The 13,016-nt window shown below is 33.1% G+C and overlaps 1 protein-coding gene across 1 annotated transcript in view; it reads right to left on the bottom strand.

The window, feature by feature from the left end:
* LOC124369859 (acetylcholine receptor subunit alpha-like) overlaps window positions 1-13,016 on the bottom strand; it is a 374,793-nt gene that overhangs the window by 180,942 nt on the left and 180,835 nt on the right. The window contains exon 4 of the mRNA XM_046827988.1: window positions 8,469-8,557. Within this exon, the coding sequence (XP_046683944.1) occupies window positions 8,469-8,517 (49 nt within the window). The 5' untranslated portion in view covers window positions 8,518-8,557. The remainder of the gene's footprint in view (window positions 1-8,468; window positions 8,558-13,016) is intronic.

Below are 13,016 nucleotides of genomic sequence, written 5' to 3'. Positions count from 1 at the left end.
GAATAAGACCTCGTACTGTTACCAATGTCAAAATGAAATGTGTGGTGAACATGTACCGATGTGTATATTTACAGTTTCATTAAAACAGTCAAGCTCAGTTATAAACAAATTTAAATTTAAATATAACCACCTGAACAGTTTACCTAATGTGTCTTATACTGAAAAAAACGTGTATTAAGGACTTGAACACTCTTTTATAGAGTCTTAAGCTGCAGAACCTGTGAAGTAATAGCATGGTCGGTAAAATGTGTATTAAGTAATGAGTCAGAGAAACTTCATTTAAATACTTTTCTAAAAGGTGTATTCATCTACTGATTTATACAATTAATCAAACATTTTACATAAAAAGGTATTAAATGGGATTCCGCTTAGTAAAAAAAAGACGAAAGTACGCTGTTATACCCAAAATAACGGTCCCCTACGTTAACTGGCATTCACATCCAAAAATCTACACAGACCTACACAACACACGTATGATGTTCAACCTACTGTTTCTATAGATGTTTCAAATTATCGAAACATTAAAAAATCAAGTCTGATTTGGACTTACCACCTATTTCATTTTCATTTATTAGGTGTTTTGCCACAATATTTTTTCAAACCAGTAGTGTTTATCATGAAGTTTCAAATGTTATAAGAAATAAATTATAATGTTAGAAAAACAAAATCCAGACACTTAAATACACAGGACTTGATAAATTAATTTTGAATTTCATCCCATCATAAACTTTTGAATTCAGAAAAACACCTTAGACTCCAAAAAGTGTCTTAATCGCGCTTTGAGTTGTTTGGTTAATTCAGATCTTTGATCTCGTCAGGGAACTTATTGATAAGCTTAACACCAACCTTAGGCGGTAAACGTTCTATATTACCGCAGTCAGAGTTTGTCCCGACCTTTAATCACATATTGGTGAACAGTTCTGCCTTGGACCAAGAATGCTATCGGCATTTCATAACTACCTTAAGGGTGTGCGAAAGAGTCATCAATCCTAGGTCCCCAAAGGAATGTTTCGATGAATCAAAAAATTTCAATTTTGAAACGATTTGGTCGAGTTTTTGTTGTAGACAGCACTTTCGAACAGATTCAGTTTTTAAACTCCTGTATTTAATAATTTATCACATGTTAAATTTAATCTTAAAAATTAAAATCATTCTTCTTACACCAGAAATGAAGGTGCTATAATTTATTAAAACTTTTACTTAGCTGCTTCTATAAAATAACTTTTTTATGTGGGTTCTATTATATTTCATTTCAAGGTTTCTTTCCGGTAATCAACAAAAAATCTAAAATCATAACTTAGATTTGTATATGTTTTTAGTGGACTGCAATATTTTAGTAATATGACTTGTGCACCTAAAAATATTTAAATTATTAATGGCTTTTAATGGTCAATAAATCTGATTTGATCTGAATTCTTTTGGATTCTTATAAATTATGATTAATAAAGACAAAATTGCCCATTCTTAGTACATTAAAAAAACATAACTTTGAGTGGTTTCGTAAAACGTAAATACTTTTAAGTATTATAAAGTACTTACAAAGAAATAGCTGAACGCATACATTTGATATTGTCGTACAATGTATGCTCCCGATCATGTTTTATACCAAGGAACTTAGAGGAGGCTGTAAGTGAAGCATTTGATAGAAGACTTTCTTCGTGTATTTTAAGTGTCTCAAAAACTGCTTAGTTTATAAATAAGACTTTCCTATTCTTCGTGAAGCGAAATAAACATTAAGGTAAACCCGATTTATAAATTATTGTTGTAGAATGAATAACTGTGGGAGAAACTACCGCTCTGACAATTCTAGTTCACAATATACAGGGTCTTGATATAATATCAATGAACTCGGTAGGTATTTTTATTGCCATACAAAGGACTATGTCTGCATATTTCATCTAAATTTTTATTTTTTAGAAGGTATTGGAAAATTTATATGATTAGAAATTGTATAAGTTATGGATTATTTCTAACCTTTATTGTACGTTTATACCACCAGACACGAGAGTAAACAAATTATTAGGGTTCATCTTTAAAGAAACTAATATAATTTATGCAAAATCACCTTATAACATATATTTGTAATGTTTGGATTTTGTATACTATCCTCAACTATTTTTCTAAATACGAAGCATCGTTTATTAAATCCTGGTCTGATGAATAAATATTTCATGTTATAAATTTCAAAATTTGTCATGTGTTGTGGAAATTTGTCAACATGATATTTGCACTAGATTTGTAAAAACTTTTCCACACACAGTACGAAACTGAAAGATTTAAAAGAATAAAGACACGATATCCCCAGGCTGTTTCTGTAAGGCAGCCAACACAACGCTATAAAGCTAGTATGAGGTGATATTAAAAAGTGGGTGGATGGTGATATTAAGGAGTGGATGGGGCTAACAGTGGGAGCTTGAAAATACTTGATGTTGAACGCCTTGCACTACAGAAGTTTCAAACATCAAGGAAGCAGACTGAACAAAAGTATTTGAAAGCTTGAAAAACTGACAAGAGCCTCAAAGCTGTTCAAAGTAAGCTAAGCAATGGAATAGAATCTTTTGTAACCGATCATGACCCAGAATATGATGAGGCTTTTCCCAAGACGACTTTTAAGATGATAATTTGGAAAAAAGTATTATAACAAGAACGTGAGAATTTTACATTTAAAATTAAATTTACCTATTTGTTATAATTTAAATACATGGGAGCTTATGGGCAGTGTAGAGAGTACGACTGCTACCGCAAGATAATAGAATCAAACAACGTCAAGCGTGGCCGCTGCTTGGATGAGTGACTGTTGAGCGATCCTGTCCTTGCAAGCAGCCTGCCTGTGCGGCCGTCGGTGGTGGTTCGGTAGTCGTCTTTAAGCCGTTGGTTCCCAGGTTAAGTGTTGGGAAGTGCTTCTCAGCCCTACCTCCGCCTGGTAAATATACATTCTCCAACTTTGGCTGCTTATGTTTTTGCATAGATAGCAATTTTATTTATGTAGGTCTCTGACAGTTTCACCGACATGCAAATGAACATGTATGTTTTGGTCACCGAGATAGTTATTTAATACCTTTAATAATTTTTAACAAGTAAAATGCTCTGCTTTAAGTGCCGATCTTTAAGATAACCTTTATTCTTTTGAACAATATAAATTTTATATCTCAGTTTTATGTTGTAGCAAATGTTTTTTCAGTTAGTTATTTTTTAAATTAGTTATTAAACTTAAAACGTTAAAAAATCATTTGTTTTTGTATTTTTCATCAAAATTTTTTCTTGTAAAGAGTGGCCGATCCCCTTTTTAGCATTATTATGCCCTTCCTCATTGGCGACTGGCCTGTGCGAGGATCTTATCGAACAAAATAACAGATCTTAATAGTCGATACAGTGCAAGGTCGATGGTACTGATAAAAAGTGCTACGGTCACAGAGAGGATTTGAAACAGAGCTATCTCCAAGTCAGATTCAACTTCCGATGTCTTAGACCCTGACCATCGGCTATACCTGTGTATTGTTCATGTACAGTTAATATTAAAGTTGTTATACTTTATTCCTGTAGGAACACATTACAGTGTCAATTGGAGTTTAAGGGTTAATTATAGTGAGTGAAAACAGGAAAACTTTAGTGGTACCTGTATTGCTCTTAAGACTCAGGCCTAGGTCCGTGACACGGCCTGTTCCACGTCAAGCCGCAGAATTGTGCAGAATTCTCAGCTTATCGAGGCTGTTATTGTCAAAGGGCGCCCTCTCTCCATGTGATCAACTTACTTTATAATCATTTTGACTCGGCGAACAGAATAACGTTAGCTACGCTCTAGTCAAGCGTTAAAAATAGTCACAAAAGTTAGCAAAGTCCAAGAGTTTAAAACGTTCCATCCAAACTATAGCAACATTCCAGCCAAGAATTAAAAATGTTCTAATCAAAAGTTAGCAACATTCCAGCCAAGAATAAAAAATGTTCTAACCAAACGTTACCAACATTTCAGCCAAGAGCTAAAAATCTTCCAGTAGAACGTAAGCAACAAGCTATTCTTACTCTGAGTTGTCCCAGACTATAGTAGACTTTCCCAACACTACCGTTCGGATATACTCAGCTTCCCCTGGTACTTGGCCTACTTCTAGATAATCAACGCACTCAAACTCTGTGAGTCCAACTGTAAGTACTCTCGGACTGTAATAACCTTGTTTTATTGTGTGATAAACAGTCTCCTTGTTTAATGATATGCCGTAATCCTTTAGTTACTAGTCCTCGTATTAGTTATTTGCTAATCGTTTTTCATTGCTCCTTAGTTTTTAGTTGTATTCAAGATATAATATTATTATAGAAATGAGTAATTATTGATAGTTACTCTCAAAGTGAGCTAGATTTCCAGGATAAAGTAATATTATTTTATTACTTTTCATAAAAGAACGCCGCATGTTAAAAGTAAGTATTCACCTTAGTTCGGTGATTCAGGATTTTTTTATAAATACAATGGGCCATGATCAAGGTGACTTTCAAAAACAACACCAGTGGCCGAACAGGTGATTTCTGGAAAATATTGCAGCTCATTGTTACTATCGTTGTTACATTCCCTTAATTAGTGAAAAATGAATTGAAATTGCTCACCAAATTTTTATATATAAATCCTCCAAATAAAATAAAATGCTAACATTAATCATTGATATAGTGCTGTTGTATAGATTTGTGGAGAATTACACATGTATTACAGAATATTTGAACAAATAAAGCTGTTCGAAGGGAAATTTACTAATAAATAAAAAAACAATAAAACATTAGGTGAATGTGTGTACTGTGCTCATCTTTTACTAATTTTTGTTATGTTTTAACTCTCTTGAAGATATCTACATTTTAGGTATTGTAACACAATAAGTTGTAATACAGTTATATTACAAGTAATGTTTAGTGCCTTTTCACAACAAAATTGCATTTACCATGTTTACCCACAAACCTAAAAAAACCTATACGTTGTGTATGAGTTTAGTTAAAACTTGCATTTGGTTACTAATTTACCTTCCTATAGATTTATGATTATTTAAATGATAAAAAATCCATAAATCAAACGGACAGTCAACAGTAAACAAGCAGACGTGACATTTTAGAAAGAAAAAACGAGGTTGCCTCCAAACAATTGGTTCGACGCCAAAAACTGTTCAGCACGCATATCTTCATATTTACGGAACTGTATAACTGTATATTGTGTATATCTCTATATGTTGATACGTGGACATATGTACGACACCGGAACTACGAGCTCACCCAACCGGACGTCTCCATACGTCTGTAAACATATCTCCAGTATCCAAGATATCTGTACACATAAATATATCTCTTTTCCCGATTTATTACATATCTGAATATTGTTATATACAACATTTGTGTGTAACAATAATATACTTATGACGTTATTTGCTTGCAATATACTAGCTGTATTATAACCTATTATTTAATCTAAGGGTGTTAGCATGTAATATATTTAGTTTACCATAAAATCTTTTTCACTGACATTGAGATACTAGACATACGCTCGTAATACGCTAGAAATACGCAAATCAGCAACCTCATATTTAAGAAACCCTAAGATATTGAAGTACAGAGTTGGTTAAATAGTAACCCTTTGTTTCTTTCATCAGCCGTTTAACTAGTAACACTTCAATATGCTGGTTCTTTGTACTAACCTTTTGTTTGAGAAACCTTAGAGTATTAATATGTACAATGTTAATAAATAAGTGAACCACTGTTTCGCTAACCTTATCACTCGAGTTGTAAGAATATACAAATTTGCCAGCAGCATCAAGTGTTTGCAAACCACTAGCTATTGCCATGTATAAACGATGTATAGTATCAAATATCTAATTTCCAGTCGTATAACGAGAGTAATAAAATTACTAGCTTTGCTCTTCTCTGAATCTAAAACTAAAAGAATTTATAAGTACTTACTGGTTTCACTGATAACGTCTCTTTATCCCATTTTATCTCTGGGTTATTTGAGCTATGCTAACAGCTTCTAGAATACAAAGCTTCAAGTCATCAGAAAAAAGCTTCTCCAGTAACTGCTGTAACTTTTTGTAACGATATATACCAATTAATTTCAATAAAGATTAAATCACAAAAAGTTCTTGCTCCGCTGGGACTCGAACCCGGATCTCTCACTTGCCGGATGAGTGTGCTACCACAATAACACAGGGTCCTTACATTTAACGAATCTGTTATTTTGTATTGGACCGTTTCTGTTACATGAGTATTTAAATAACCAAAATAACATTTGATCGAAAAACCAAATAAGTGTCAAACGATTTTTAACATTAATAAAATTTGGATAAACGGCTCAATGTAATTTCAATACAGATTGAATCACAAAAAGTATTTGCTTCGCCGGGACTCGAACCCGAATTTCTCACTTTCCGGGTGAGTACGCTACCACTACAGGACACGGTAGTATATTACTTAGTGACCTATAATGTGGATCATTAATATAAATTATACGATGTAATATTAAATATATAATTTTGGCTATGTATCAAAGACATATTGGCCTCACAAGTAAACCTCTCGTTCATTAAAATCATTACTTCTACAATAGGAATGTATTAGCTTCAGCTGGTTTATTACAATAGTGACTTACATAAAAGTGCTTCGTATTGGTTTTACAATATATATATATATTTTTTTTATTACATTCTTGTGGCTTATTATGATAATTACAATTTACTAGCATATTTAATAAATGATAATTGTGTTACTAATTTTCATTATCAGCAACACAAACAGAATTTAAATGAGAAGCATTCAAACAGCAAAGCAAGGATTTTACAACGGGCGTTAATAGGATGACCTATACTTACCTCACCCGGTTCCGACACGTAAAAGATTACCTAACCCCTTAAAAGCCCTTCACTCTGGTGGCAATATTAATTCGCCACTAAAGTTCATGTGGTTGCCTGGGAACCCTAATCTTTATTCCCATACATTGCAAAAATCGTAGGTCCAAACTTGCACGCCTCTAAGCTACAAAATATCGCAACAAGTGATAATGTAAGGTGTAATTATGAGATAAAGGTATTATTATTGATCTTTTTATCGGCACTTTATTACCTTCTCAGAACGAAAATTACTTAACACTTAGGAAATTTCAACAACGGAGTCGTTGCCTCTTTACAGATTATGCCATGAATGTGGGGTTTTTATCCGTGTAAAACTTTTTTTTACATATCCAATCCAGTGTTGAATAATGTCGCAGACGTCCACTCTACCACCAAGAATGATGCGATCGCTATTGTTTCTACGACAACTTTGAACGAGTAGCGTTTAATAAAGCTTCTTTCCAAATAAAAACAACCTAAGCACTGGACACCAAACCCCCTTCTTTTCGTCTATTTATTGTTGGAAAGCTGTTGATCAATTGAGTGGTAGTTTATTGTAAATTTTTTCAAAAACAATTCAATCATATTTTGGTTATAAACTTGTGTAAGACTAAGTAAAATGAATAACTCAAAAGACTTCAAATGTCCATTATAGAGTTTTATTACATTAACTGACTCTCGGCTAGTTCACGTCATTCCATGATAGGTAGTTAGGCATCTCCACAATTTCTTAGCGTGTTAGGAAGCGTGTGATCTTAGACAATGAATTCTATGATGTGTTGTCTAGATCTATTTTCAGCTAAAAGACAAGAGACCGATAAGACACGATGCTGTCAGATTCGTGATTGTGTTTGCGTCAGTTTCGGATCTCTTAGAGAAGAGATCTATAGAGATGCTATCAGATTCGTAGTCATGGTTGTGTAACTTTCGGGTCTATTAGAGAATAAATTTATAGATATGCTGACAATTCAACAGCGTATATACTAATTAAAGGACTAGGAGTGCCAATTAGGTTCAGAACGGGCGTGGCAAATGTTATCAACGGTGTTTTAAATAGTGAGAGGAAGGTAAGCGTATTTCATGGTCAGCGTGTAAGACAGGACGTTGTCATTGTCATCGAATCCCTCTGACTTCTTGTGGATGTGCTTCAATAATCGTATCCAATGATGAGTGCTTTGAGAACGAAACGAGTGCCTTTTTGAATTTTTCTAAAGATGTGCAATGGTTTTCTGAATAAAATTTGGGTCGGAAAATTCGCTATCAGGCGGAACGGATGATAGTGAGACTTAGATATGTCCTTAATGAGGTTAATTGCAGCTCTTTTCTCTTCTGGTTGCATAAATTAATAGAAACAAGGTACCGAAATTTCTCAAAATCACCTTAGAGAGGTTGGAATTCTTTAACAAATGCTGCTTTTAAATTAAATCTGATAGTAAACACTTAATCCGTAAATTTCGTAATAAATTTATTTTTGCTTATTAAATTTGTGTATACATTCATTGGAATGAAAAGATGTTTATATAAATATATTTTCATTCAATAAATATAGGGTATACTAAAAGTAAACAAAATTATAAATTTTATATTAGATGAATTAGAAGTTTATTGATGACAATTTACCTGAGATTAGTACGAGGACAATCCACAGGATGCCGATGAGTCTCCTCATGATAGAAAACAAGAGCCCTGACCGCTCCACATCCTGGCTTCTGCAACAGTTAAAACATTATTGTTGAAAATCACTTAACATGATCACGTGTACAAACTACACGACTTCGATGAGTTTCCTCATGATAGAAAACAAGAACCCTGACCGCTCCACATCCTGGCTTCTGCAACAGTTAAAACATTATTGTTGAAAATTACTTAACATGATCACGTGTAAAAACTACACGACTTCGATGAGTTTCCGCGTGATCGAAAACAAGAACACTGACCGCTCCACATCCTGACATTATTGTTGAAAATTACTTAACATGATCACGTGTACAAACTACACGACTTCGATGAGTTTCCTCATGATAGAAAACAAGAGCCCTGACCGCTCCACATCCTGGCTTCTGCAACAGTTAAAACATTATTGTTGAAAATCACTTAACATGATCACGTGTACAAACTACACGACTTCGATGAGTTTCCTCATGATAGAAAACAAGAACCCTGACCGCTCCACATCCTGGCTTCTGCAACAGTTAAAACATTATTGTTGAAAATTACCTAACAAGATCACGTGTACAAACTACACGACTTTGATGAGTTTCCTCATGATAGAAAACAAGAACCCTGACCGCTCCACATCCTGGCTTCTGCAACAGTTAAAACATTATTGTTGAATATTACTTAACATGATCACGTGTACAAACTACACGACTTCGATGAGTTTCCTCGTGATAGAAAACAAGAACCCTGACCGCTCCACATCCTGACATTATTGTTGAAAATTACCTAACAAGATCACGTATATAAACTACACGACTTCGATGAGTTTCCTCATAATAGAAAACAAGAACCCTGACCGCTCCACATCCTGGCTTCTGCAACAGTTAAAACATTATTGTTGAAAATTACTTAACATGATCACGTGTACAAACTACACGACTTCGATGAGTTTCCTCGTGATAGAAAACAAGAACCCTGACCGCTCCACATCCTGACATTATTGTTGAAAATTACCTAACCATATCACGTGTATAAACTACACGACTTCGATGAGTTTCCTCATGATAGAAAACAAGAACCCTGACCGCTCCACATCCTGGCTTCTGCAACAGTTAAAACATTATTGTTGAAAATTACTTAACATGATCACGTGTACAAACTACACGACTTCGATGAGTTTCCTCATGATAGAAAACAAGAACCCTGATCGCTCCACATCCTGGCTTCTGCAACAGTTAAAACATTATTGTTGAAAATTACTTAACATGATCACGTGTACAAACTACACGACTTCGATGAGTTTCCTCGTGATAGAAAACAAGAACCCTGACCGCTCCACATCCTGGCTTCTGCAACAGTTAAAACATTATTGTTGAAAATTACCTAACAAAATCACGTGTACAAACTACACGACTTCGATGAGTTTCCTCATGATAGAAAACAAGAACCCTGACCGCTCCACATCCTGGCTTCTGCAAGAATTAAAGTATTATTGTTAAAAAATACTTAATTTATAACGATGAAATAACATAAAGTAGCTTTGAAATAGATAATCTTCGAATGATCATAAAACCTGTGAAAATTTATTTTGAAATTTAGTTCCATAAAAGTATAGCAATTTGTTTTTTTTTTTATTTAGATTCATCAATTTATTTTCATAATTTATATTCATCAAATTACTCATACGTATAGCGTTTTTTGTAGAATATATTTTTATTGTTAGCCTGTATATTTTCTCATACAGATGTTTCGTAAGACTTTAGTGAAAATATTATTTGTCAGCCGCACATTAATCCTTGTATTTTGTAGGATTAGGCTTGGCCTAATCAAGCTTGTGTGATTTATATTATTAGATTGTGTGGTCTAATAGTAGTAAGACATAAAAGCCCTGCAAAATTAGAATTTAACTCTACTCATGTATAGGTTACGCACTTGTATGTGAAACACACCAAAAAGGTTCATCCAGCTCCATCTAAATGAACCAAATGCGTTCCTTTCCAATAAGTTGTTGTCTTTTACTCAAATGAAAAGGGATCAATATTTCGTTTCAGATTATATACCCTATATATTTAGTAAAGCCTTTGACATAAAAACTTTGACTGCACAATTTTACAGGCTAATAATATTTTTGGCAGGAGTCGTTAACTCTATATTGCATTGTACACATCAACCACAAATTGCATCAATAAATGTTAACGGGTTGTGCTGGACATAATATACCATACTAAGCTTATTTTACAGTCACGATGTTTTATTTCTCGCTATCACGTTACTTGAGAACCAACTGCTGCAATTCATATGACCACGGGACTACTATTAAATATTATAGTTGGAGATCGCATTAACTTTTGTAATTCCACATAAATAGAGTTGGCCTTAGGTGAAAACTACATACATTTACAGAAACAATGGATATTTCTTCAATTAAATTTTATATCATTAATATATATATATATATATATATATATATATATATATATATATATATATATATATATATACTCAAAATAATGTTTTAATGTTGTTAAAATATTTGTAAAATTTAATCCTTCAATATAATCACATAATAAGGCAGTTTTATTTGTTTACTTTTATTTATTCAAATCAAAATGGCTTCCAGAGATAAGTAGTCAGTTGAGAAAAAAGTTATGTTGATTTATGTGCCACTGGAAGTTTTGATGTTGCGATTTCTATGAACGCAGTTAGTTTCGTGGATAAGGAATATAGAAGGGATGCAAGGTATGAAAAAAAAAAAATAAAAAATAATATCTGGCGTAAAAGTATGATGACGTTTACGAAAACATTCGTCTTCGCAATGACTATGGTAGCAACCAAATGATAAGAAGAAAATTACTCCAACTAGAATAAGTGAAATTTCGAGTAATGGTCCAATAAGATAAGTAAAACAATTTTGACTATTTTTGCACTTTAGTTTGACTAGTCAAACTCAATTTTTAAAATCTTAATCTGAGGTGTGGTAACAGAGATATAGCAGCAAGATATTTTGTACAATTGTAATGTTTTTGTGCTTGACACATTATACTAACACTATAAATCCCAAAGACAAATATGATAAACATAAAGTCATTAAATATTTATCATCATACAATAGCAAGATACTTGGTTCATACTAGTTGTACTAGTAATAGGTAATAATCATCCTTTAGAGTTTCAGAGTGATAGAAGCTATGTTCAGCTTCCTCAAATAAATCCCTCAAATACGGTAATTACGTGTAAGGTTTATTAGAGCTTCAAAGTAAACTAAATACAGGTAGGATTGTTTTGTCAGCACAGACTTGGTTCTCATCTAGAGACTGGAATTGACCAGGTCTATGTAATGTCCTTTACTTAGCGGATAGGTTCAAAGGAAATGAAGATGACATTTAAAGTTGAAAAAATTAATCAAGACTCACCAGAAAGAAGATTGGCAGCAAGACGTTGTGTCGCTTTACAGAAACTGTCGTTCTTAAGACAATATGTGGTTTTTTGCGATTTGATAATACCGTTTGAAGCTGAACATTAATATTAAACCATTCATATCGCTTATAAACATTATTTAGTTCCTATCCTAATGAATACTTGTTTATTAAGCAATCAAAATGTCAACATGTTAAAAACATAAGTTAAGTATGAATCTGAGAAGCAAAACTTTTTCGTTATTTGTAAAAAGAGGCAATTGTTTCAATTATCAAGAGATAGAAGTGTTTTCCAGGATAAAAAGGAGGAAATTCTAGTTTTGACAACACAAGGGTCAGGAAGAGAAGTAGCGCCTGGCGAACTGGCAAGGCTATGCGTCATGTCTCAGGTGTTGATGTTATCGAGAATCACTGTTTCACTTTTTCCGGCTTCCCTTCACTATATTCTTCCTTAGTGCAGAATCATGTACGTCTCAACATTTACATCTCATACATCTATTTTCTTATACATTTTATCCAGTAGCTATTTTCAATAGTGTACGGCAGTTTTTTAATAAGAATAAATGTCAAGTCAGTTAATTGTTTAGATGCAAGTCACAATTATAAGGTAACTCCTTCCATTCAATTGTGACTTGCATCTACAAGTTACTTCATTAAGTCACTAGGTCACCAACAACATATGCAACCTAGAGGTTTTTTGTGTCAGTCCTGATGTTTTGTGTTTGAACATTCACTCATTTTTTAATGAACGATTTCTACTTTATTTTACTACAATAAATGCACTTTATGCAATATTGGTGTCTCTTTCAAACATTTTGTGTCATCCTTTCAGCAAAAGTATGAAAATAACTGTTCAATACAATGGTAGGAATAAAAAAACGTGTAATTAAAAACAAAATACTTATTTAACAAAATATCCTTGATTCAGAGGTAAAAAAATGTTTCATTTATGGTATTTGATTACATTAAGAGTTTTAACTAAATATAGTTCATATTACACTGTAGTGAAAATATGACTATTTCGTTATTTGCAGCTATATAAGCTACGCAATAAATGCAATGCTTCTTTTTTACATATTTTCCTAATGTAACA

Source organism: Homalodisca vitripennis, chromosome X (assembly GCF_021130785.1).
Source record: "Homalodisca vitripennis isolate AUS2020 chromosome X, UT_GWSS_2.1, whole genome shotgun sequence".
Lineage (NCBI taxonomy): Eukaryota > Metazoa > Arthropoda > Insecta > Hemiptera > Cicadellidae > Homalodisca > Homalodisca vitripennis.
The sequence above is the reverse complement of the archived record's forward strand: the minus strand, read 5'-3'. Positions and strand labels throughout refer to the sequence as shown.